The sequence below is a fragment of the Anopheles stephensi genome, chromosome X, assembly GCF_013141755.1.
Source record: "Anopheles stephensi strain Indian chromosome X, UCI_ANSTEP_V1.0, whole genome shotgun sequence".
In the NCBI taxonomy this organism is placed as follows: Eukaryota; Metazoa; Arthropoda; class Insecta; order Diptera; family Culicidae; genus Anopheles; species Anopheles stephensi.
In genome coordinates, this window is record NC_050201.1 from 9,588,579 (window position 1) to 9,615,237 (window position 26,659).

Sequence of the window (26,659 nt, forward strand, 5' to 3'; positions counted from 1 at the left end):
AAAATTCTAGTACTTATGAACATGCGAGGTAGAAGTGTTGCGAGGTCCATACGAATTGTTTGAGGATCAATACGACGAAGACCGTGATATCTACGAACTCGGAACCTCGGACGTAGCGTATCATTTGACGGCGAGAATCTCTCGAGGTGGTAACCAGCGAAATCGCGAATTGCTTCTACTAACCTGGACGGCCCAGAATACTGCAACCAACATACAATGTAATCCTCTACAGGCCACGAGTCTTGGACTACGCTGACAGAGGACGCCATTTTCGAGCAGGTGGTTCTTGCGAACTACATTTGGCGGAGTGCACGAGCAGGAGAACGGACGGAGAAGAGGAGCTAGCTAATAGAGCTGTTTGGTGGCCTTTGCCAGAAGTTTTCGATTGCTCGGACACGTGATGCGGATGCTGGATTCATGCCCTATCCAGTGACGAAGCGTGGAGGAGCACAGCGTACTTGTTGGCTTGATCAGGTGGAGTCTATCCTATCGGAGTTCGGATGCAGTCATGGTTGAAGAAGTGCAGAAACCGGAGTGCCGACCTGGCCATGTCCTACAGATGAGCTCTTCCCTGAGCAAGCCAAAAAGAAGAAGATGATTAAGCCTGCCATAATTGTAGCCAACCAAGTCTGTTCCTCCAGAAAACAATGGACGTTCGTGTTATGATGTTGCGATACTTTGAAATGGAGTATCGCGTAAATCTACGCCTTTTAACTTTAAATATCCAGTCATCTCCGGTCGAAGTAAGAGTAAGAATAGCTGGACCATAAGGACCTTAAGGCATAAAGGATCGGAAATGTCTATGGTTAGTTACAATATAAATGCAAAAACTAGCGATGCGTCCCGGAGTCGAGTTCAACAAATTAGGGTCGAACCGTGGGTGCTACGGATTCGAATGAAACTGTGGGTTCGACGGGTTTCTATCAATTTGCTGGAGCAACGGTTTCTATCGATTGACCTGAGCCCCTTGCACCCTTGGATGAGAACGAACTCGCTGAACTTATGGATCGAGTCGAACTCGTAACTGTAGCTCCTATGCTTTACTGTACTGGACGTCAACCTGGACGCGTTGCACCCACGGGTCGACCCAAACTCGTTCGTACCATGAATACGACCCGAACCATTCCGGATCGTTTACGGATGGCTCCGACCCGGGGTAGCCCACCTCTAGTGCAGACTCCCATTTCACGTTCGGCGATATGTTGTAGTTGAAAATTCAGACCAGGTATAAGATTCCTAGAATTACTCTAAAGTCATTCTGTTGGGTCAGTTCTGGTAAGATCCTGTAGAAAATCGCTAAGAGAATTATCTTGTCGTCAAAGAATCGTTATATGAATCGGAATCGTGTCCTTACCATTCCGTCTGGACCCGGGCTTATGGCTCCGATCCGATTACACGGTCGTGTTATAAACACTCTAGACCAATTGAAATGAGTATAAAATAAAACTTTATTGCTCCTTAAACTTTAGAGAACACAATCAATTTCTAGACGTTAGACCATATTTCGATATCAAACAACCTGATTTGTAATTTTTTCGTTTTTTTTTCATCCTATGTTCTTGGCTTTGTACGAAGAATTGTGCTGTATGTACGATTTTTTTGTTTGCTTGTTGCATGTATGTGTGACTTTCATTCCATTTGTTTCGCGTGTATGTATGGATATCTCGCGCACTCAAAAGAGTGTATTGAGTTGGCCATTGTTTGCGGTTTGTTTTCATTTGTTTTTTTTTTTTCGTTAAAGTACAACGGTAACTAGGCTACGGACTCGGCGAGCAGTGACAAAAAAAAGTTATATAATATATATATTTATATTCCATAAGTTTTGTTTTGTATTACCTGCACTGACGGTCGTGCTTACTAAGGATCGAAGAACCCTTTCTCTCTTTCTTTTTTTTTGTTTTCGTAGATTATATAAATTTCATATATATATTTCATTGTTTGTTCGCATTTTTTTTTGTTTTTTTTTGTTTCATAGAACATCAAAATATATATGTATGCATATATATAGATGCATATATTTGGCTTTGGGGGAGGACACACCGTGTTAATCTCAACGCAGCGGGGTTTTGTGCGCGCAATTTTTGTTTTCATGTCAAAAAAAGAAGAAAATTACATTTAATAAGAAGTTTTGTTTTGTGTTTTGTTATGCATTAATTATTAGAAAATCGAAAGATAAACTAACACGAGTGTTTTAGTATAAGTTCGTATTCATTACGGAAATAAAATTAAATAAAAGCTTTGTCATGGCCATTTGTTATCAGATCTATGTTCTAAGTCGGGGGAGTTCGTTAAGTGCTAAAAAAGATGTATATGAATATTTCATATTTCATGTTATAAAAAATACATTTAATAAGTTGCCTTTTGTGTTATGTATTCATTATCAGATATCGAGAGATAAGCTAATGAGTTTTAGTATTTGTTTCCGTATTCATTATAATAATAAACTAAACAAAAAAAACAAAATAAAAGCTTTGTCATGGCCATTTGTTATTAGATCTACGTTCTAGTTGGAGGATTTAGTTAAGTAAAAAAAAAGTATATGAATACATATATAAATACGATGTATGCGCAAACCGGGGACTAAGAAGCACATTTGATTGTTTTGTTTGTTTGTTTGCAGATCGACGTTCGCGCAATCGCACCCGTGTTTGTGTGTGTGTGTGTGCACTTCTTCTAATATTTAGTGCTTTAGTGCTTGTAGTTATCTTTCCGGCGGATAGCGCAGCGCAGCAGAAGAGCAAGTATCAGTGTCAGCAGCTCGATACCTACGATGGCAGCACCGATGTAGCAGATCAGCTTCATGTTGTCCTCCACTGCCTCGACCAACTTTTCCATGCATCCCTGCGGCATACGGATAAGAGAAAGAGAGAGAGAGAGAGAGAGAGAGAGAGAGAGAAAACATTAATGAAGAGTATGAGAGGACTGTGAGCAGCAGTAAATGATGGGAAAACAAAAGAAAAATCATAAAACCCATCCCCCACAAAAAAAAGGTAGTTGATGCAGAGCTATTTATAAACTACAGCGGAAACGATGTTTTATGAAGTTAAGGTAGGCATCTGACAATTTGTTTCGAGACGTACAGGAACGGCAGTTACTCCAGTGCCCTGTGCGCGTTGTTGTAGCGGGGTATTGATGATTACTTCATCCAGCAAACGCGGGGAGGCCATCGGTACTATTTTTAGCGCCGTGTGTACACGCCTTTTCTTCGGTGAATGTGCGGATGAATGGACTTCCCGCTTGAAAACACACACACACACACAAATCGCTGGTACAGCACGTTTAGCGCCACGTTTATCGACGTAGGCGGCGATCAATTTATCGCCCTTTTTTCGCGTTCTCCTAAAAGGACGCTAATGGCAGAGTGTAGCATGATAACAAAATTTGGCCTTGGCTAGCGTTGCCCGGTGATCGATACCGAGCTAATTGCAAATTAGTAGGTGTGGCGCTACAAAAGGGAACGGCTGACAAAAGAGACCTTGTGCCGGAAGTGATCGCATCGGAAAAAGGGGGATGGTCTGTATTGAATTTCAATTAATTTTGTTTGCTGCTTTCTCGTCGGCCTAACCCCTTGGCTGGCGTTCTTGACATGATCCGTTGCCGGATGGTCTATCCGTGCGTACAGGCAAGGGGAGGCAGATATGGGATGGGTTCCGGTTGCTATCCGGTCCAGCTGCCGTGTAGAGCCGGGCATTAAAATCTCGAAAGGTCTCGGCTTGCCATCTCTGGCACGGTGTGAATTGATTTTACCTGTAGGCTGGATAGTCGGGCCAGGCGATCCGGATGGGATTCGCTATCCAAACTTTCATTACGTATGTAAAGCAAATTATAACAAAGATTACTTACATCCTCGAAAAGATCCGGTCGCGCTAGGCTCGATACAAGATGCTCCATGTGCGTCGCCTTTTTGCACTGTTCCGGCGTTATGTTGGATACGCAGCAGGTTTCCGGCACCTTGTAGCTGGCAGGTTTGGTGGAGATTTCGATGCTCAGCGCTGACCGGTCCGCATTGTTGAAGGCACTCGATTGCCAATCGTTCCATCCTTCCGCACCGCAGCATTTGTACTGCCGGGATTAAACCATGATGTTCCGGTGCAAATATTAGCTTATTGATAGTGTGATCGTAGGGGCGAGAAAAAAAGAACAATCCTGCTTACATGCTTCTGGAAAGCATCCATCGTGGCCGTACGGGTCGGTATAACACCATACTTGGTCTGCACCACATCCTTCACCGCCGACCGGACCACATTGACCAGTTTGTCCGAGTTTTGGAATGCCCAAGCACCGGCAGCCAGCTCAGCAACAAGCACCATCAACAGGCAGCAGAAGAACTGGCAAATTGCGAGAGGAAAAATAGGCGTAAATTAATACCATTTTCCTGCTATTCACACCACACACGCGGCAGCATTAAACCCATACCAAGGTTAGCATCCATTGCGATTCCTTAAATGCACCACAGCACCCGAGGAAGGCGACAACGAGCATCAGTATGCCGACAGCGAGAAAGATGTACAAACCGATCGTGTAGTTCTGTTCGGATTGGGTCATCGATATCAGGAAGGTTGGGTCCGACAGCATCCAGATGGCTAACGAAACGATCAAAAACCCTGCGACCTGGGTGTAGTTGGGGGCGATAGAGCCAAAAGTTTAGAGGTTTGTTTTTATTTCCCGAGGCTACTAGCTGCGAACGGGTGCAAGAAATACGGCTTACCCAAAACAGCAAATTAACCAGCACCACCAGGTACTTGACCACCGAGCAACACCCTTTGATGGCCATCTCGAAATGCGCTTGTGAGATTTTGTGGAAGATTCGGTTGTTCGGAGATTCGATATGGCGTACGGCGTTTTGCACAAACACACTCGCGATTAATACTTGTTCGTTTTACATATGCTGGGCAGATGTTTCGATCAGAAAAACCAAACTCGCTCCCTCTCCTTTTGTTTTCGCTACACACCAAATTGTTTGCAGATTTTTGGTTTTGGAAGAGTTTGCGTTCGCTTCTTCTTCCCTCTCTTGTTTGGCTTTCGTTTGACAGCAAGCGAAAAAATGGATTCCCTTTGCATGACAGTTCACGTCTGGCAGCGCTGCTGAGCTGTGCGGGCGTGTGTGTATTGTTTATTTATGTTTAGGGTCCGTGCACACACGCGCGATTTGACAACGCTGGCATAACGCTTCGTAACGCTTCTTTTTAAACTGGTCGTGAACAGTTTTTTTTATTATTGTAAAAATAAAGCAGACAATTTTTAAGCCAAAGGTTCAGGAAGCGATATATTTAAAACAAAAAAAAAAAATGCCAAGAAAATGTCAAGAAGATATTGGTACATCTACAAGCGTTGTAGAAGTACATCATGCTATCTCTCTCTCTCTCTCTCTCTCTCTCTCTTCAAGCGCAAACTACTATGGAAACATATACCAAGTAGTGGTGGGCAAAATTATGGTTCGGTCAGAATCGATTCCGGAGCGCACTGAATTTTACGGAAACGATTCCGATGAGTATGTCCGCAATCTATGTCGGATCCGATTCTGACTCTGATTCAGAATTTGATTCCGATTTTTTCTTTGTTAATTAACATTCTTTTGTATTATTATTATTTTTAATATTACAACAAATTGCAGCAAAAAATCAGAAAATTGTAATTCTTATTAGAATTTTTATTGCCGTTTAAAAAAAAATGGTTTTTGCAGTTTTGAAATTGTGCTAATAGAAAATTGCAGAAAAACAGCTTCAACACGTCGTAATCAAGGGCAACCAGCTGATGGGTTTGCTTAATCAACTTGCTCGTGACTTCACGGTGCCGGTCTCCATCAAGATGCTCTACTGTTCCTTGGTTGGATCGGTTCTGGAATATGCATCCGTTGTGTGGTGGCCTTCTGCTGCTCGCCCCCCGGGCCCGCTTGGAATCTGTCCAATGCAAATTCACCCGGTTCGCTTTGCGCTTCTGAACGGTTCAAGTGGTCTTCGACCAAAATAAATTGGATCCGGAATCGTATTCGGGACCATGCAGTTCCTTCGGTACCAGGTGGACATTATTTGAATTTTTTTTTGTTTTACATTTTTCACAATTTATTGCTGATTTACCTTAACAGAAATGCGTGATTGCGCCGTTTAAAACTTGTCCTTAGCTGCCCGTAACAATCCCATAATCTCGATCGGTTCGCTCGTGTCGAACTTCGCTCTCATGTCCGGATGCTGCACACGCATAAACACGTTGATGCGCTTTTCCAGCCCAATGGTGGACGGTACGAGCGCTCGGCGCCCTTCCAGATCGGCTGTCTGGGCCCTTTCCAGCATCACCCGTATGTCCTCGTTGTTCGGTTCGATCGTATGCCCGAACCGTAGATTCTGCAGCGCATACTCATGCCCACAGTAAACCTGCGTATCGTCCGGCAGCTGGGACAGTTTGCCGATCAACGCATCGTACATCTGGACCGGTGTGCCCTCGAAGAATCGGCCACACCCGGCAAGGAACAGCGTGTCGCCGGTAAAGACGGCCCGCTCCGTCTCACTCTCGACGTAGTAGCATATGTGCGATGTCGTGTGGCACGGTGTAGAAAGGCAGCGGACGCGCAGATTCCCAATGCCGAACGTATCGTCCTGCTTAACCGGGTGCGTTAGCCGGGCAATCCGTTCATCCTGTCCACCGTACACGCGCAGCTCGCCCCAGTCCGGGTTCTGGCGGAAACGATCCGACAGCGCCTCGTTACCGCCGGCATGGTCCCAGTGGTGGTGCGTCGTCAGCAGCTGGTTCAGCTTACAGTTTTGCTCCTGCACGACCTCCAGCACTCGTTCCGGCGCAACCGGATCGACCACGGCCGCTGCCCGCGTCGTGTTGCACACGATCAGGTACATGAAATTGTCCTTTAGGGCAGGAATTTTCGTCACCGTCATGCCCACCATCGTGCTGGTTTGTGTTGTTTGTGGTCGGCGCTGAAGGCTAAAACTTGACACTGAAACAAGCGGACCAATTGGGTTTAGCTGGGGTCGGTTACCGGGCCCGGGGAACACTTACCGGTGAAATAGAGTGCAGTCAGACGCTGGGAAATACGGTGCGGAAGAAAACTTAGCAGCGACATACGGAATGCAGCGAAGCAGCAGAAAGAACAAAAACAAACGGAACAGTCGGGTGGAAATGGTGTGTGTGTCACTCGTGATGAAGCAACTTACTGAGACGTTTCTTTCGTGGTGTTTGCGCTGATAGCATAGATAATAGTAGCCCAGTGCTGCTTGATGCAGTGGCTAATCAGATCGTCCTTTTGACCCTAATTACATTACGGGAGACTTTTTATATTAGTCTAGAATTCTGGCCTGTCACGTCCGGTGTTTTGGTATCTACGGCAAGGTAAATAACAAAATCTTTCAAGTGTCCAAGGTGTATGTATTGAGAAGGTGATTGTTTAGTCGATTTGACTGTGCGCCATTTTGGTAGACATCTGTCAAAGTTTGTTGTGATAATTATGTGGATTAGGGTATTCGACAGTTCTACACCGAAGTGTAACCACGTGTTTTTGAAGCGACCGTTGCGACTGATTTCGTAGATTATCTCAAGAATAGAGAAAATAATTGAAGTGATTAGTGGAACTAACAATAATAACATAAAAAAAAACTTTTAGTGAAAAGTGAACTTAGTTCGCTCAACAATCCACGAGGGATAGAAGGAAGGGGAAAGTATGGGGGTCCTGGACCCAGGAGGGGTAAGTCTCCTCAATAACGGTTACACCAGACTGAGGGATACATTAAGCCAAAAAGAAAAATAGGGGAGGCAGTGCATAACACTGTCGATGGAGAAGGAGACTCAACATGGAGAATTTTTCCTCATCGTGGAAGCGACCAATCCGAGTAGGAGTCTCAACGACGTGCACCCAACACCCTCAACAAACGGGTTTGCTATCTTGTGGTTCATTTTTGTGTATCAAACGACTATCACAGAGAGCATTGAAGATCTTCTTCTTCTTCCTTGACACTACAACCTCGAGAGGTATCGGGATGCCATTTCTGGCTTTCTGTGGCTTAATTTTACCCGTAGTAAAGTAGTAATTTTAGGCCGTCCACAAGGACAGAGGAGGCGTGGTAGGCCCAAATTGAGATGGAGTGATGGCGTTGATGCGTCCGCCAGAACGGCCGGGATAACGGATTGGCAGACGACGGCGCTGAACCGTGAGCGGTATCGAGGATTGTTGCAGCAGGCCAAGACCGCAAAGCGGTTGTAGCGCCTGATAAATAAGTAAGTAAAGTAGTCAGCCTTACGGTCGGGTAGGCGGACTGGATGGGATTTGAACCCCGGCCCTGCCCCGTGTGAAGACCGGCGCCGCTGTCGCCTCGGCCACCGGACCGTCCCAAGCATTGAAGATACTACTCATTATTCGCAACAAAAAAAACCCTCAATATCCCCGGAACTATGTCAAGTTGATAAATGTCAATTAGCACTGAACTGCGCTACCTTCTATATCCACTTACTTTGCAATTGTCATCGAGTTCGTCGTAATGAGCTGTAAAAAAAAATTACAAGGGATCAAAACAAAAATAGAAAAAACACATTTGTTGCTATCAGTGTTGCACAGAGATGCAGGCAATGATGTCAGTTTAAAACAATGCTGTCAGTTGATTTCTGGGTTGTTCGATGGCAGAGATGATAGCGATACACAGGACCGGGCCTGCTGCTGAAGTCCACGATAATGCTCATGGTACCGTCGCTGCCGTTGTCTGCCAATTCAATATCCCGGCCTTCTAGTGGATGCATCAAGGCCTCCTCTGTCCATGGGGACAGCATAAAAGGACTTTGCGGACTGGGTCGTCCGGTGCCATTTTCGTAACATGACCAGCCCACCGGAGCATTCTTCTTCTTCCTTGGCACTACAACCTCGAGAGGTCTCGGCCTGCTATTTCTGGCTTTCTGTGGCTTAATTTTACCCATAGTAAAGTAGTCAGCCCTAGTAGTCAGTAGGGGAGGTTTGATGAGATTTGGACCCCGGTCCTGCCGTGTGAAGGCCCACCGGAGCATGGCGAGTCTAATTAGCTGCACGATAGTGAGGTCACCGTACAGCTCCTAGAGATCGTCGTTGTAGCAGCTCCTGCATTAACCTTCCACGCATAAGGCACTAAAAATCTTTCTGAGCATTTTTTTCTCGTCCGCGTCAAAAAGGGTTTCATTAGTTTTGGACAGAGTACGTTGGATTTCCGATCCTGTGGTGTGAGGACCGGCTGTTATCGTCACGGTCAGCAGATCGCCCCAGCGGGTTTCTAGAGGGCTAGTCATGTCCTGACCCAGCTTTTACGGTAAGTCCCTGTAGGGTTTCTTCATTGACAGAAGGATTTCAAAACTAAAGGCACAATCGTTTGTAGAATTTCTGCGACAGGCCAAGACCACAAAGCGGTCTTAATGATCGTTTCGAGTAGACCAACACCATGTACCAAAGAGAGTGAGTGTGAAGAAATCCTCAGAACAACATTAAGGACTAGTTTTATTATGTTCCGGTTTCTTCGTAAAAGTATGTATAAAAATAACGTTCATTTAAGTACTATCACTAAGTACGGCTTGCTCAACCCAACCCAAATCCAACCATGATGCAAACGTATTGCACTAATTTTCATGGAAAAACCGTCACATTAGTAATCTGTTATCTTTAAAAAGGAGTGTAACTATGACGTTGGAATTGAAATACTGTAGCGTACCATTTCCTCAACAATAGACACAAACTTTACAATTCTAGCTGGGGCTTGGTCTAATTGGTGTTGCCAGCAACATGTGCGGACTTTGACATTTTGAAACGTGGCCGACCAAGCTCAATTCAAATTGTAGTTTTGCCAGCAGCTTTTATTCAAATTGTATTTGATTTAACGTTTGTTAAATTTATCGACAAAGGTATATGGAATTTACAGACCATATCGCCCAAAGGTAGTTAAAGTTCCAGAACATCCACGCTGCTGATCAACATCATTAGACCAAACTCTTAGTCAAAAATGTTAAATCTGCTTTCATTTGACGGGGGACATCAGGGAAAATTTACTACCACCCATAAGTACTTTGACACAACGATGTACAAATGCTGTAATAAGAATGGTAAAACCTGAGTAAGAAATATGGAATGTATGTAAGATATACTAACACATATCAACGGCAAAGTTATGCCACGGGGGGAACGAGTTTTTAACTGATGATTGATTAACCAAAGAGCTGTACACGCTTCAAGAGAAGAGATAAAGGTTTGCTTAAACAAATCACTTATATGTATATATTGACTAATAAACGATGTAACAAGTTGTAGGAAAGAAAAAATTGTTAATAGTTTACCGTTCTTCTTAAACTGGATGCTCAACTAGTTAGCTAAAATATAAGAGCGTTTTGTGTACGTTCCGCCATGTTTTTTGTTTGTTTGTGTGTGTTTCCATCCCGTCCAGTAATTGCATTTGTGGTTTTTTTTTCTATGCAGAGTTGCGTAAGGTACCCTCCAATCTGTCACTGTTTAAATTGTCTCCCTTACTCTCTGGTAGTACCGCAGAAATAGCACCTATACCGGACGCCTGCTTTTAGTAGTTGCACTGTTTCGCCCGCTGATGTTTCGAACCCTGCAAAGAAACCGTACCAACATTAGAATGATGTCAACAGCGCCCGGTACGTTTAGGTCGGTGATAACTACCCCGGGAATGCTATCCGGTCCGATTGGTGTACGATCTTCACCGCCAAAGTTAAACACAGTCTTTTGCGAACGGGGCCAAAATGTCGGCGGTGGGGACCGTATCATGTGTTCGTGCACCTGCGGCAACGCTAGTGGATCGGTTTCGGTTTCGCCATTAAACTCCTGCAACAAGGTAAAACCCACAGATGCCAGACGGAAAGGATGTCAGTAGTGTTCATATCGTAACAGGGTGCTGGAATCTACCAGCAGTGATACGTACGTCAGACATGAGTATCAGTATAGCGTCATCAGACTCGGTGTCGTCGATAACGTCGGTCACATTGTCCCGGCTGGCTAGGACCTTCTGCACGAATGGGTTATCGTTCCGCGATAACCGAAGGCGCGTCACTTCCGGCTCGTCAGACTTTTGGAACTTGCCCGGCGACAGGCTCAGCATCGAGAACGAGGGTGACGATTTCCGCTGGCAGCCCTTGCTGCTGGTACAGTTGTAGGTAGAGACTGGAAGAGTAGGCACACTTAGCAACTACGCACTTGGAACTACTTTCGTCCTGGACGAAGTTTCCAACGAATCACCCACGCGCATTCACACACACACACATACACACCTGAAGGCTCCGATCTAGCGCGACAGTTCATCTCGCGATGGAACATAATATCCTCAAACTTGATGATTTTCTTCATCTTCCACATGTTGGAGATGAAGTGAAAAGGCTTCTTGCGGGTACTGCTGCGGCTGATACGGAGCGTTTGCTGCTGCTGCTGCTGCTGCCCATTGTTGCTGTTGGCGTAATGTTGATTGTTGGCGTTGCTGCTGAGAATACTACTGGTATTGAAGGTGTGATGGTTGCCGACGCTGGTGGATTGGTTTTTGCTACCTCCGCCACTGCTGTTGACGTTCATAGCGGAACAGTTATTGTAGCTGTTGATTGTTGGCGGAACCGTCTTTGCACCAGTAGTCCGCTGAAGGCTGATGGCACCAGTAGAACCGTTGTACGCAGATTTGCTCGTCCGTCCTGGCTGCCTAACCGTCCTGGGTACGGTAGGTAAACATAATTTGCACGCACTGGTGTTTTGCTAGGTACTGGGTGCCAAAAAGTTGGGGCTTTGCTTGTTGCCAGTGTGGTTGCTTGCTGACAGGGGGCGCCTTCCTTTCTGCGAGAGGTCAGACCTGCGCAATAGAATGCGTGTTGCGTGTCTATCCACTCGGTAGCACACCTTTGCTGCACACCCAGAATTGTGCCGTTCTGTACATGTGTGTATGTGTATTTGCATGTGTGTGTGTGTGTTGTGCAGATAAATCCCCGTTTTGGGAGCAGCCAACATCAAGCCTTGCTAGCTACGGAGAGGTTACGGATACGGAGAGTAGGAAGAACACGCTAGGACCTGCTGGTTACTTTAGGGTAAAACTTTTTTATTCAACAATGTCATGTTGGAGCACACAGGTTTTTTGTTGGTTTGCATTTGCTTCGTTCAGGAAGATACTTCCCACAGCTATACTGTTCACACCCTGGGAACCATTATCTGTCTGTCGACTGCCTACGCCTACGCCAACTAGCCGCCATGTTTAAACAAAAAATCGGGAGACCAGCTTGCAGGGATGGTAACTACAGCGTGTGGTTACAGGTTTTGCTCTAACGCCCGATCGCCATTGTGAGCTGGGAATTGGGCCTGAACGGAAGCGGTAGGTAAGGGCAGTAGCTGTACGCTACTGGAATTCTTCTAGTGGCGGGTGATGTACACCAGCCAGGATGTCGCTTGATTGACAGTGCGATGACGTTTTTGTTTCAAAATGAAAACGTAACTACACGACGATGCTAATGATGAGCTAATGATGGGTAACGTGAGTGAAGACGAAAGGTGAGCGTATGTTTACTTTGCCGTACCACCTTGATGAGGATGTAATGGTAGTGGAGTAAACAAAGTCCAAAAAAAAAAAACTGTTGTAACGCTTGCAAACAAAAAATAAGAAAATTACTAATGAACCAGGCTATCATGTAAGCCCAGTGTTTGCCATCAACTACTCCGCAGGTACGGCAGGACATCATTGCTGTAATGAGTCGCCGCCCACTGAAAGCTGTTTGTAGGAGGACCGACTGGTTTGGTCCACCACCGAGAGCGACTACTAGTTTAGCTAGCTGCCACCATATAATCTTCCCCCTCCGGCTGTTCCGTGGCCGTACTCTTGGTGCCAGTCTTCATCACCTTTGGTCGCTTTTTCCGCTCGTAAAGCGTTTCCTTTTTCGCTTTGTCCTCCTGCATCCGTGGTCGGCTTTTGCCGTTCGGGCTCGGCGGCTCGTCTAGCGAGCGCAGCTCGTCCAGTATGTTATCCGGTTCGCGTTTCAGCGTACCGGCTGGGCTGACGGTTTCAGGTACTGTGGCCGGTGCCAGGGTCGAACGGATACCGGGTAGCGGTTGCCCAACACCACCTGCACCATGCATCTCCACGTACCGTGGGGCATGATGCGAGTAGGCCGGATCGTTCGAGATGTTAATGTCCGCAAAGTCACGGAAATTGGAGAACTGTTCCTCCTTCTGTGGTTTCTGCACGAGGTACGCTAGCTGGGGCCGACCGTGCCCATTGTTGCCACTGTAACCAAGGCCGTAGAAATCGTCCACGAAACCCTTGCCCGGTACGTCCGTGTCGTAATAGAATGTGCCACCTGCGGGAGAGTAAGAGCAGGTTAGTAGTAGCGGGACAAGGTACCAGCATTAGCATTGCTATACCCTTGATAATGCCGAAATCGCCCGAACCGAGCAGGGGCGAGGAAGCGATTTCCGGTGCGGTCGGTACGCCGGTGCGCAGCTTGTTAAACCGCTGCTCGATGGCCGCCTCCGTCGATTGGTAGTAGGGCCGGGAGTGGCCCAACGGTGGGATATTGCGGAAAAAGGTGGGATAGATTTTTTGGGCCGCCGGATGATGTTCAACGTCCGACTGGGCCTGAGATCTGCTGCTGCTGCTGCTGCCGCCGTTCCGGCTACTCACGGAAGTTGCCTCGATGTCCGGGCGCAGGTTGCCTAACTCTAAAACTTGTTTTTCCGGTACCGGTAGCGTTGGGTCGAAAACCTGCTCATCGGTGGGAACGTCCGCAGGAAACAGATTGCCACCGAACAGTGCCAGCGGGGTGAACGACTCTGGTGGTGAGAAAGAAGAAAACGGGTGGCATTACCTACAAGCTGTGGCCGCGTTTACTTGCTTTGCTGTCCAATATCTCTTCTTCGTTTTGTGAGGTTGGTGACACTCCGGGCGACGGGAGACAAAGATGGAATTGTGAAACGGCTGTTTCTTAGATAAGCCATCCGAATGTAACTGTGGTGTCTGTGCACGGCTTAGAAGTATCGTTATCTAGTGATCTCTACTGATTCTGACGTGACAGTCCCGGTGGGTGTCTAGCGCTCCATCCAGCATCATGAAGAGAAAGGTACTTTCGAAAATGACGCCTGTTGCTACAGCCGAGCAACTTCTCTGTGCTGAGGTGTCTTGAACAATGGTGATTCAAGTTGAGGTTAGAGATTAGACCAGAGGGACATTAATGGCCCCGCTTTGTTTCGTTCCAATAGAACACACGCAGTTTTTTTTTTTCTAATGGAAGGAAGTAATGGCTAATGGCGTGTTTTAAAGATAATGTTAAAACAGCCTCCGGTAGCTTATCGCTGGCTCACCAAAGCCAGCAATCCACGCTCCAGCAAAGCGAATGGCTTAGACCTTGATAGTTTGACTAATAGCTCAAAAAATTATAGAACGCTGTCACTCGGTCGGAACGTGACGTAAAAGCCCTGCTCAATCCCGATAGCATTCACCTGATGGCGACAGTTCGATCATTTTTATCCCTCCCGAGAAACTAATGGTGGGGCGAAAAATGTCTACCAGTGAACGGAATTAATAACAAAAAATCATCGAACATTATATTAATGGCTGCGGTGTATTAATTAACGCTGCTCACTGATCCATCTCTATGACACAATGAGATACAGGGGTTAGGGAAGTTAGCAAGATCGAGCGGAACAGAGTGATCGAGTGAAAGAAAGAGAGAGAGAGAGAGAGAGAGTAGTAGCACGAATATGGCACCGAGATTCGTACACTCGGGCACACCCTTAACGTATTAGTGTGGCATTCGTTAAGTAATTCAAATTCACTGGCAAGCTGCCTAATGGAGCGCACACCCATACCGGCGGCAGAAAGGAAGCTTGACAGAACAGTCCCTTGCCCAATTAGCCGTGCTAGGTGAGGAAGGAATTTCTTTAAAAAAACACCTCTTTGCCACGGTTCGGTGCGGATCGTTAATCAAGCGAATAGGCATCGGCTTCGTAATATTCGTTCGGCCTGTAACACTCTGTTGCTGTAACCGTTGGTGGTAGTTATTACGAATTTGTTTGGCCAGTCGGCCTGCGATCCATCTAAACCAAATCGAGAATTGTGCAATCGCCGGGCGAAAGGCATCGAAGCGACTCTCCCTTGTTTGTGCAATTCTTTTCGCTAGAACTGTGGTAATCGGCTAGACCAAACTAGACGCAACAACAGCAATGAACAAAATGGAAAGCCAAACAACCAAGCCACGCTAACCGCACGCGCTATCCAAATTGGCAACAAAAATCGCCCTCGGATAAGCTCCGCGCTGTTCGAGCACGAAATCACGAACGGCGGAGAATATGGGTAAAAAGGTTCCCGCCCAGGTAAACCGCGGCAAACAAAACACGGATGCGGAAAAGAGTTGTGTCCAGGAAGAGTGGACGCATAAAGTCAGTGATACTGTTGGAATACAATGTTCTTTACTTGGGCAACAGAAACAAAGTATCGTGTGCCTCCGGGTTTGTCGTGAGTATATGGAATGCATGAATAATGTCCAAGGTTTTGGGCAATCCTAAGATCTTTCAAATCAGAATGAAGCCAGAGTTCGACTTCAAGCTCGTACTGCTTTTCGGCGATTTCTGGGAAGAATAAACAAAACATCAAGCTTCTGGGCTCGCCCGAGTAACGTCTAGACGCTGCTCAACTGTTTCTCCTCAGGAACTTTGGCGATCCTTATTAATGTGCTTCGTTGCATTGTAGAATCATTAGCAAAACTTGTACTACATTTCAGTATTAATTGATGAGGATCAGAATCGAGCCAGAGTTCAACTCTCTAAGCTCCTTTTCCCTGTTCGGCGATATCTGGGAAAAACAAAATATTGAGCCTCTGAAACTGTCCGAGTACTTAGAATTGATGGATAATGTCTAGACTCTGCACAACTGTTCCTCTCCAAGATCTTTGGCTATGCTTACTTAAATGCTTCGTGGGATTGCAGAATCATTAGCAAAACTTGTACTACAGCTCAGAATTAATTGATAGCGATCAGCATTGAGCCAGAGTTCGACTGTCTTATCTCCGTTCGCCTGTTTGGCGATATCTGGCAAGAAAAACTCAATATTGAGCCTCCGGGCCTGTCCGAGCACTTAGCATTGATGGATAATGTCCAGTCCCTGCCTAACTGTTCCTCCTCAGGAACTTTGGCGATCCTTACTGACATGCTTCGTACCGGTGCAAAATCATTAGCAAAACTTCTACTACATTTCAGCATTAATTGATAGCGATCAGAATCGAGCCAGAGTTCGACTGTCTAAGATCCTTACCCCTGTTCGGCGATATCTGGGAAGAAAAACTAAATATTCAGCCTCCGGGACTGTCCAAGTACATAGAATTGATGGATAATGTCTTGATTCTGCATAACAGTTCCCCTCCCCCAAGATCTTTGGCGATCCTAACTGAAATGCTTCGTGGCATTGCAGAATCATTAGCAAAACTTCTACTACATTTATTGATAGCGATCAGAACTGAGCCAAAGTTCGACTGCCTAAACTCCGCTCCCCTTGTTTGCCAGTATCTGGGATGGTGAACTTTACGCCTCGCAACCGCTCAAGGTTAAAGCTCACGAAAGCGTGGGGCTGATTTGCGGTTGAACTCTCCGGCACATTGAACGCTAACTTCCGCCATACGCACGCCCCTGGCTATTAACGGTGCCACGTTGAGTCTGGGCTCAGCATGCTTCGAGATCTGGCGATCGCCCAACTGTGCGTCCCCCCCTCCCAGAGAAAACAGCAAACGACAAAAAAATGGTGCTCACAGGCGAAAAGCGAAAGTAACTGGGGCGACCGTTAAGTTCTCGCGGATCGCATTGAATTTAGAACGACCGAAAGGGGGGGTCTTGCTAGCCTGGTCGGTACGGCTCTTGGAGGGCTTGGAAACCTGTTTCGTGTGCCACTCCGCAAACCTGGTGCGAGTCTTCTGGTGCGAGCTGGTGAGGTTGAGTTCAACATTCACCGTTTCCGGCTAATATAATTTATTTCATGTACAGCGTACAATGTAAAGAACGTTCCGCCGGGGACCAACGGATTCTGAACCGCCGGCACATGAGCGATACATCACCGAGTATAAGAATATTTCTGAACAGATCAAGAAGCTTCTACGAATGTCCGCTTTGACGTTGAACTTTGACTAATGATCGGTACAGTGATGATCGGAAATGAGTGATGATCACTCACTTCCCGCACAAGATGCTCTATCGCAGCGTACCACGGTCCCAAGGTACCAACACGACAGTAACGACCGACCGGGCCAAGGGTAAATGGTACAAATATTAACCCACCGTAATTGTGGTGCCAGGTTTCAGCATTCACAAAGGTGCCATGTTTTCCTCGTTTACGTGAATGCACACAACAAAATGCAACCCCAATTTGGCATTATGCAGCAGCAGCAGCAGCAGCACTACCAGCAGTACAATTGAATCAACAGGCAGCATATGACCGCATAGAACATACACTCGCACACAGCTAGCTAGCTGGAGTTTGAGGTTGAGAAAATTGGTCCCCCAGAAAACGTGAGAAGGTGTGCAAGGCGGGGGACCCTGGTGGTGCAGGGGGAGGGGGGGGGGTGTAATGAAGTTTGGAGGGAAGCTTTGCAGAGCAATTGTAGGCCGTCGTCGGCTGACGGTGTCGGCTCTATTGGTAATGGAGGTATAAGAGGAGACGGGTACTTGCGGTGTACATAAGCCGGCCACATAGGAGAAGGAGCTACCAAGTACCGTGGGCTGAGAACAGAAAACCACAAAACACCCCTTTTGCTAGTGTTGAAGGTGTGTGCTGGTGTGTGTTGGTAAAATAGGAGCAATATGAGAACTTGAGCCGACAAACAAAGCAGAATATACGAAGGTTTAGTGGTGGTTTTCTAGTTTTCAGCTAGCTATTGGGAGGGTTTTTATTTGGTTTTCGGCTAACTGGTTGAAGATACTGCACACACACACACAAAAGGTTGATTGATTCTTGTGATGGTAATAGCGATTTTGTTGGAATCCAGCCTGGTACAGCTGTGCCTCGTTTTGAGCAATCTTTATATGGGCGAACGGTGAATAGTACCTTCTAAGGTAGATGCCGTCTGCCGTTCACCATACAGAGCAGATGAGCCTGATGCCGCATTCAGCAGACCATCAGTATTTTTTCCACCCGTTTCCGTTTTTGCGTTTTCCCTTTTCAATTGCGGAAAAAAGGTCCGCTGGTCCGGTGGTCTCTGAAGTACTGCCGTTTGTGGAGATCCGTTTACAGCGAGCACGCTTCGAACGGGTTGATCGCGTCACACTCTCGCAGTGTGCATGATTTACACGCCTCGTCTAACGTAACATAATCGCTACACTTCGCCCACCGACCGTTTTTGTTTTTGACGCCTCACGTCCACCTGCGAATCAGCCTCCTCTGCCCAGGCGAAGAGTCGGTGCACGCAACAATCTACCGAGGCCTATTACGGCAAGTGTTTTGGAGAGTGCGTTTTCCCAAAATCGCACGCCTTCTGGTGTGGGTCTCTCTCCCCCCCTCCATAAAAGACCGGAGATGGTTACGATACCGTGGAGACAGGCTGGACAGATGACGGACGGCCGGAGTTGGTCGTAAGAAGACAGCAACGCATTCACAACAAAAACAGGGTAGACGAGAAATAGAAATGCCCGGCTGGTTGCGATAGTGAGCGAATGAAGAGATGCATACACGCAATGGCGCAAAATGGGAAGAGCGAAAGAGGCCACCGAGCAGTGGGCAATAGCGAGCTCCGGCGAGCTATAGGAAGGCAGAAGGAAGAAGAAGAAGAAGAAGAAGAAGAAGAAAAACAAACACCCATACACATAGCCTGGCTATTATGAAACAGTCTACCCCCCATTACTTCCATTGCCGAGGCTGAGTTTGCTGTTTAATGCCTGATACAGCGCAGCGGAGGTTGATGTTCCGTGTCGGAAGTTACGGGGTTTTTGGGGCCTGCCACCCGTAAGTCTTCCGTACCGTGGACGAGGAGGCCCCAAAATTGATACCTTTACGGGTATGGCAACTTGCAGGTGAAGCTGCGCTAGACGCGATATTTGAAGAAAGCTCATTCCAACACTTCCGAATTTTCTGAAGTGATGAGATAAATAATTGCATAGGTTGGTAAAGTATTTTTTCTTTCTTCTCGCCCCCCCTGAGTAACCGTCCAACAAGCAACTACTGTACGACTTGGAGATGAAGGCAGCTACTTCATCTGTTTGGATTGAAGCGGCTTGAAGCGTGATTGCAATAGCACGTCAAGTAATTTGAAGAGTGGAGAAAGTAGCTTCCAACAGAAGAACCAGTAAATCTGGATCGGTTTGTGATAGGATTTGCTTGGAAGTGGGGTCTCTCACAAGCCTCTGCCTGGGACCCTCTCACATGCTCTACGGGACGGTGGTCCCTGGACTTACCATCGCTGGACGCTGATTGATGGTGGCTGATTGTGGATTTGGACGACCTGCTGTCACCGTCCACTCGGGAAGCAATGACGACCAGCAGGACACAGGTGAACCGGTAGTAACACATCGCACACAGGTTGAGTTCGCTCGCTTTAAGCCGGGTTGCATAACCTTCCTGATTGCTGGTCGCTGCCGACGCAAAACGGTTCGCGGCGTGATGCCTTTTCCTGGTGGACGTGCACTTACCACACCGGCACTCGGAGATGCGTTTTCAACAATCAGGATCGTTCTGTTAGGCGATCCTACCACTGACTACCGGATGAACTTAAATCTTTTACAGCTCGCACGTGCATCCGCAACACCAGAATTCGGCTATACTGTTCCACTGGCAGGACGCTTCGGTCCTCCGGTGGACCAGGGTATACCGGGGTATATTGGTCCGGGTGGCACGTGAACAGACGCTCAGCACATCTCTACACACACACACACACGCACGCACACACGCCCACACTGCACTTGATGTTAAACACGGTTCCTGTTAACGATTCTACCGGGGCGTAACGTTCTCCGACCGCACCGCTCCGATCGACGCACAGCCAAAAACACCAGAACCCGCACGACGCACGATGTTACCGTACCGACGAACTATGCCAATCTGACGTAGTTTACTTTTCCTGCTGCCGCACGCCTTCAATGAATGAGAAAAACCACTTTTCACTTTCTTTAGACGACAGCGTGGTTCGGCTGAGGTGGTTCGCGCGCTCGCTTGCTCGCTGTTGGTTCGGCGGGGGTCTGCTGTGTGTGTGTGTTTTTTTTTCTTAATTTTTTGGGGTGGGAGCTCTGTGCACGCTCCGAGCGTGAAGTTTCGGCATCGTTGGGCTGGTTGGACTGTCTCACGCGCCAGGTATCGCACGCTGTGTCTGAGACTCTCCGTGCTCTGCAGAGTAGTCGGTGATGTTGGTGTGCTTGGCGGGTTACCTTTTTGCTGCCGTCCTTTTCGGGCACAGGTGGCACAGGAGGTGGTCGACAGCACTCCCCGATTTTGTTGTGTGCTGTTGCTGCTAGACTTGAACGTCAGTCCCAGCGGCCCCGTGTGGCGCTCCCAGGAACTTGAACAAATGATGTCCGGCAGCTTGAGAATGATGGGAGTGTTTGGAGCATGGCAATATATTACACCAGCGCTTAGAATAAGAATCAGAACCGGAGGGTGTGAAGTCGATCTCGTTTTGCATGCGTCAATTCAACTGGATGTAAATTCTACTATAGTTGAGATCGGTTTGTATTGTGCTCCAACAATCTCCAATTATCTAGATATGTACTATTTTTTGAAGTATTAAGATCTTCATATTTTTAGCTATTTTCTATGTCTATGCAGCATCACAAAAATATTCTGTCTACCTGTATACTATGAATCTACCAAATAATACTACCCGTGGACCTCGGCTAGCCAGGCAAATTTGTTCTTCATAGTGAAGGTGTTGAGAGAGCGCTCGTGCCACCATGAGCGGTCGATCAGTTTTTTAATTCGTCGTGGTATACTTCAGGGGTCGGCAAGGTCCGGTCCACAGACAGATATTGGTAGGACTCACAAACTCTTCAAGATCTTGTCATCAAGACATTGGACCGGAAGGTCGGTCAGTGTAAAAGACCATTAAGGATCCTCGGTACAATCCAGAATGCATGTAGTTTTAGTGTCTCGGTCTGCTCCAAGGTATTTAATAGGTGTTCTAATTTTATCTGGAGTCTACGTTTGTTAAAAATAAACAACAAGGAATGGGATAATTTGCTGATCGGGAGATTCCTATTTTTGAAAATAAGCTCCACTCTACCGAGCATATCTACCGGAGTGTGGTCGATCGCGTGATGGATGATTACTTCCTGCTGTTCCTGAGATACGGAGTTTGTCTTTGTAGAAGCATGATTGAAGCTAGACCTACAGATAAAGTTGGAGAAGCACGCCTGCTACGGCTCATCAACACTCAAGGATATAAGGTTCCATGATGTAGGAACCATAAGTCCCCAAGATTCATTTTTTCCAGTTACGGCAGCAAACTGCATTTACCATATTCCTGAAAAAATATGGAGCAAATAGCGGCAGTTTTCGACAACACAAGCGTGGCGAGGCCAAAGCGGCATCTTATGAAGCTCTCAGTGCATCAGACATCTCTTAAACGTCGCAATATTTAGGTGGTTTACGTAGTCAGAAGGTTGGAATGAGTATACATCACGAGAGTGTCTTTTAGCAAGTAACGAAGCGCTTCACATACAGTTTTGCGAGGAAATAACATCATCGTCTGTCAAATGATGGACCACAGAAGTTTTGTTAGGATGGAAGTAGTGTTCTTTGAGGAGATTCTGTCTCTCACAGTCTGCGAACAGACATACTGTAATTGTTGTGATAACAACACTTTGTGAGACTTCATCTTGCAAATGAGGCTATTTAGCCTTCTCTTTTTCACGTCTTCTTGGCTCAACGTCCTTCTAGGTCATACTGACCATGTAATGGTTCCCTTAGACTTTCTGATACCATATAACCGGATTGTCAGTTCTTGCTATGTGGAAGCGTCCGAATGATATTTGACGTCCGGGCGCTTTGTGACTGCTTCTATTAAGTTAGTAGTAACTTCAAATCAGCTTCAAGTTTCCCTGCCCAACACTGCCTACTAGAAGTTTAAGACTCACCATTTTAGTTACTAGACTTTCATGCTGATACAATTCTTGCGTGACCAAGATCTTCTTCTTCTTCTTTCTTGGACTAACGACTTCTGAGGTCATGCCTGCCATTTCTCGCTTACTGGACTTATTGATACTGCATAGTTGAATAGTCAGTCCTCACTATGGGAGAACGGTCCCGATGGGATTCGAACCCGGTCTTGTTGGGTGAAGCCCGGCAACTTTGTCGCATCAACTACCGGGCCGCTTTTGAAGCGAGAAATCTTAACCAAGCCGATAACTCGACTTGGGGTATCTGGTCCACAGTTTCAGCTCTCTTCTTCTGACCCTGTCCGAGTAATGTGTGCCGACCCCTGATGCTATATACTTGATCGCGTGCCAGTCTAAAGTGCATCACCTCGTGCACACTCGTGTGAGAGACGAAGCTTGTTGTGTCCTGGGATCTGGTACTGAGGTACTGATCAGCCCAGGTACGCAAAAAGAAGTGTAGCGATACTTAGGCCACAGGTGAGAGAGAGAGAGCGAGAGAGCGATTGAGACTAAGAGAGGATTATGGAGGTTAGTGCAGTTCTGCACCTTCAACCATGCACACTGCTGAACAAGAAAGCAGGCGCCTTTTTTTTCGTGGCCATGTGACATAAGAGGTAGACTCACGCTCTACCGTTCCCTTCCATCTAGCGCGCCCGGTTCGGGGTGTTTTTGTTTCTTTCGCGGGCCCCCTTTTTTTCTCCATCTTTATTTTTGGCGGGTGGTTAGCCGTTTTAAAATCCAGGGGCCTTTGGTTTCTTTTAGCCAATGTCTCTCGATTACATTGCACCAAACACACACTCCACGCGCCCCCGGGCACCGTCTCGATGGCCTGCCTGTATGGAAGCGCCACACCAAAACGATACGGTTACGTCTTCGGCTGATTGTTTTGGCCGGAGCCAGCCGATAGAGCACATGGCGCCAAATGGTACCAGTTGCGCAGCTCACGTCGGTCGCTTTCGTGCTCACGCTTGTGCGCGGTTTTTTTTTTTTGTTCGATGCACCGTTGTTTGCCATTTAGTCATTGAGACGGTTGATGCGAGCGAATGGAGCGCGCAAGGCGGCGCAAAAATCGAACGAAAGTAACACAAGCAAATGGAGCAAGAGTGGGTGGTCAGGGGGAAAAGGGGCTGGAAAGGGGGTTGGGGGTAGTTGAGGGGGTGCAAAAATTGACTTGAAATAACAAAAAAAAAGCCTCGCATACACAAACACACTCAAAAGTGAATTTGAAGTTTATCACGGATACCAGAACCAGGTGCCAGGAGAGGAAAAGCGGGGGAGAGATGGAAAGAAAAATTGGTAAAACAACAGCAAACAACCAATAGGCCAGAATGGTTATGGCTTAATTTATGAGCATGTTGCATCGGGGGGAGGGAGGGTAGCCAACCTCACCCCCTGATCGGAAATTATGCCAACGATTTGGTGACTCAACTCCACGATTGGGCCCGTTTTTGAGAAAGCCGTAGCCTTTAAGCTTATACATGCTTATTCTAACGCAATCAGCTGTTGTGCTAGGAAAGATTACATGTTGAAGGGGGAAACAAAGAGAAAACTTTAAGCAAAGCATTAAAGTGCATTACCCTTTGTGTTAATGTGTTAAAGAAGGCAAACTGCTTTATGTAATTTAAAATTAAAATTTAAAAAAACTTAATACATCACTAGTATGTAGCATATAAAGGTAAAAACTTACTCTCTTTTGTTTGAGCGAACTAGTGAGGGTCGCTCGGAATCGGAATTACCTGGTTCCGATTTCTTGGTCGGAATCGGTTCCGATTCTGGTTCCGTGTTTGGAAATTATTTCGATGCCGGATTCGATTCCGGATTCGATTCCGTATCTAATTCCAGATCCGGTTTCGGAATCAAGACCGAAGTCAAGTCCCGAACCAAGTCTGGGTTCAATCCCAATCACGATTAGGGAACAAATTCTAGAACCAAACTTCTTCTTATTCTTCTGTTGCCGTACTATCTCGATATGTTTCTTAATAAAGGCATACCGAGTTTCCGAGAAGAACTATCAATCAGGATGTAGTGGACTAATGCCAGGTAGATCTGGAATCTGCCGCCGGTGTGTTCTGGTCTATGGCCAAGTTGAACTTAAGTCTTACTAGGTTGGATTAGAAGATGGAAGATGGTAGAACTGGAATATGAAATTTGAAAATGATTGCTCGTGCGTTCGAAAGCGTTTGCGGTACGCTTGGCAAATATTTAAAAAAAGACCGGTAAAAACATAGTTTTTGTATTTTTTTAAAGGATGTTAAATGAAAGAAAACACTTAAATTGCAACACAGCGAGTGTTTCATTTTAAAATTAATATTTGTTTAACACATGCAGAAAAAAATATGAAACTCTTTGTCAGTTTACAGTTGGTTATTTGAAATGATCACGTTATCTGAATATAATATCGGCATTGGCTATAAAAAAGCAAAACATGTCTCATGATAACGGAATAGCTAATATTTCTTGTGTAGTAAAATAAAAACTTGCTATAAATTAAGACCCGAAATACACTCCATAGCACATCTAGACGCAGGTGTTCGTTGAGTTCGTTTTTTAAGGATAAAAAAAGATATAGAAGTGAAAGCTAAAATCAATGTTGCAGTAAGTTCAAATAAATAAGTAGATTCAGACAGCTTTGATAAGACGGAAAAGATAAAGCTATAATTATATTTTAAATTTTAGTGTTTTTTATATCGAATTCATTTCAATTTTTTATGAAATAAGAAGTTTTTGGTAACCTTTCAAATGATTTATTTGTATTGAAGAAGCAACGCCTACAAACAGTGCTATAAATTGAGAAACAAAGTGAAAAGATGACAAATATCATACATAAGTGCAGAAACTCGAAAACCCAATGTTTAAAAAGTGGGGTATATATTTCAGAAAGGTAAAATGTACCAGCAGTTGAGAAAAATATAGGAGTTCCGAAATTGATTCCGGACCTAATCTTCGGAATAGATTTCACAATATTTAGAGCGCTCCGGAATCGATTCCGATCACACTGTCATTTTTGCCCATCCCTAGCGCAAACATAATGAAAAGCGCACACAAAAGCTGCTTTCGTGAAACGTTTCGCAAAAAGTTTCAAGAAATAGGGCGCATTTGTTTCACACTGAAGCTTTTAAGCTTTGGGGTGATTTTTCGAAATATTTCACCATGGGATAACAAGCAGATAAGGATGGATTAATAAAAAATAAATTTATATTTTTAATAAATTATATTCATGGATTTTGCATCTAGATTTCGAATAAAGGAAGAAAGAGCGGTCGAAGAACATATTTATTTCTTTAATTTTAAATGGTACAACTGTTTACTTAAAAATCATTCCCTCTATCTTTGACCTTGCATCATTTATGTTTTATTGAGCTTTTCACTTTGATGGAAAAAATGTATGTTTAAACCAATTAGTTTTGATTTGTTATTAGATTTATTTTTATCGTTTATTTATAGATCCCTTGAGTATCTCTGATCTCATTCTGAGACCTCTTTGGTGGTTACCTGGTTAATTTGATCCTGGTTATCGATGTGCCAAAAATGATTATTTAACCCGTACTGGCGTGTTAAGTTGATCTTTTCAGCAAACGAGAAGGCAGATTCTCGCTGTGAAACATGGCCTCTCGCTAGCTCCGCGCACACTGAGGGCAAAGGGCTCGAAGATTGTGAAGAGCTACTTCGCGAGGGCGTAGAGCTCAAAGTGTGCAAAGAGCTACTTTGTGAAGGCAAAGTTTCATAGTGAGATTGTCCCCTTTGACGTTAGTCTCTTCTTCTGTGTCTCGCCTATGTTGAAATAGTCGGTGTAGATGACAAGTTTGTTCTGCTAGTGAAATATGCGTGGGAAAGTTGGGGAAGAGCGAGAAGCTACCTATCTGAAATAGAAGTCTGAGCTAAGAGCCCTCATTTCATTGAGCTAAGACCTGTCGGAAGCTCTTTAGATTACCACCCAATACTAGTTCCCGGCTCAAGTAACGCGTATCTAGTTTTTTAGTTGTATTTTATAATAAATAATTAAATGTGTTTAATAATTTATCACACATCTTCAAATGTTTTATGTAGCTCTAGGCAAGGATTCTTTGTATGATTTCGTTAGTCAGGCATTTTTAATTTCTGGACCGATCCACCAGGTCCAGCAGTACTTTCCTATCACTAAATAGTTTTATGGCTTTCAAGATATGCAAGTCTTGAAAATAGTCTTAGTTAAATGATAATAACAGCATTACAACAACTGTGATAAAAATTAGAATATGACTTGGGTTGGAAAGTCTTGGACTATCTGGATTTATAGATTCTTTGATTTAATATACCCGTAGCTGGATATAGCCAGTCTTAGGTAACTACCAGGAGTAAACTATCAACAGTTCGTCCCATTATATTAGGCTCTGATTCCGAAAACGTCAGAGGTCTAATGGTGCTGCAGACAACATCCAGTATAACTGGTCTAAAAAGTTAGTTAGCATCAAGTCCATGTTTGACATTAAAATTATCAAACGCAGAGTTCAAACTCTAGGTACAGATCTCATCAATTTCTTGGACCTCTCAATAACCTGTACCAACGCTTGCTACACTGCAGCCCTATGCACCGCCATCAAAATGTGTGCTCTATTGTGTACGCCG

General features: G+C 45.6%; 4 protein-coding genes and 1 long non-coding RNA gene across 10 annotated transcripts; 1 reads left to right on the forward strand and 4 right to left on the reverse strand.

Annotated features, from left to right (window-relative positions):
• Positions 1 to 491: 491 nt before the first annotated feature.
• On the reverse strand, positions 492 to 12,703 carry LOC118506380. 2 transcript variants are annotated; one of them, XM_036043426.1, is made up of 4 exons: positions 11,239 to 11,828; positions 10,893 to 11,131; positions 10,666 to 10,795; positions 492 to 571 (listed from the first exon to the last, which is right to left on the reverse strand). In XM_036043426.1, exons 1-4 carry the CDS (start codon positions 11,531 to 11,533, stop codon positions 507 to 509), a joined length of 729 nt encoding a protein of 242 aa, XP_035899319.1. In that variant the 5' UTR covers positions 11,534 to 11,828; the 3' UTR covers positions 492 to 506. The 2 variants fall into 2 exon arrangements, with proteins under 2 accessions (XP_035899319.1, XP_035899309.1); XM_036043416.1 differs by lacking the exon at positions 492 to 571 and adding an exon at positions 9,421 to 10,562 and having other exon boundaries at positions 10,634 to 10,795; positions 11,239 to 12,703.
• On the reverse strand, positions 1,425 to 5,070 carry LOC118506364 (CD81 protein-like). Its single transcript, XM_036043383.1, has 5 exons — positions 4,709 to 5,070; positions 4,417 to 4,611; positions 4,155 to 4,328; positions 3,844 to 4,062; positions 1,425 to 2,841 (listed from the first exon to the last, which is right to left on the reverse strand). Exons 1-5 carry the CDS (start codon positions 4,772 to 4,774, stop codon positions 2,689 to 2,691), a joined length of 807 nt encoding a protein of 268 aa, XP_035899276.1. The 5' UTR covers positions 4,775 to 5,070; the 3' UTR covers positions 1,425 to 2,688.
• Positions 5,630 to 7,426, reverse strand: LOC118506343 (hydroxyacylglutathione hydrolase, mitochondrial). 5 transcript variants are annotated; one of them, XM_036043340.1, is made up of 3 exons: positions 7,009 to 7,344; positions 6,078 to 6,946; positions 5,630 to 6,006 (listed from the first exon to the last, which is right to left on the reverse strand). In XM_036043340.1, the coding sequence occupies exons 1-2, from the start codon at positions 7,070 to 7,072 to the stop codon at positions 6,105 to 6,107; spliced, it is 906 nt and encodes a 301-aa protein (XP_035899233.1). In that variant the 5' UTR covers positions 7,073 to 7,344; the 3' UTR covers positions 5,630 to 6,006; positions 6,078 to 6,104. The 5 variants fall into 5 exon arrangements, with proteins under 5 accessions (XP_035899233.1, XP_035899244.1, XP_035899224.1 ...); XM_036043351.1 differs by lacking the exon at positions 5,630 to 6,006 and having other exon boundaries at positions 6,035 to 6,946; positions 7,009 to 7,058; positions 7,164 to 7,338; XM_036043331.1 differs by lacking the exon at positions 5,630 to 6,006 and having other exon boundaries at positions 6,035 to 6,946; positions 7,009 to 7,426.
• On the forward strand, positions 7,209 to 9,458 carry LOC118506461. Its single transcript, XR_004905508.1, has 3 exons — positions 7,209 to 7,338; positions 9,139 to 9,272; positions 9,339 to 9,458. It is a non-coding gene; the product is annotated as an uncharacterized LOC118506461 (long non-coding RNA).
• LOC118506272 lies at positions 12,024 to 21,012 on the reverse strand. Its single transcript, XM_036043189.1, has 3 exons — positions 19,364 to 21,012; positions 13,358 to 13,765; positions 12,024 to 13,293 (listed from the first exon to the last, which is right to left on the reverse strand). The coding sequence occupies exons 1-3, from the start codon at positions 19,476 to 19,478 to the stop codon at positions 12,761 to 12,763; spliced, it is 1,056 nt and encodes a 351-aa protein (XP_035899082.1). The 5' UTR covers positions 19,479 to 21,012; the 3' UTR covers positions 12,024 to 12,760.
• Positions 21,013 to 26,659: the final 5,647 nt, after the last annotated feature.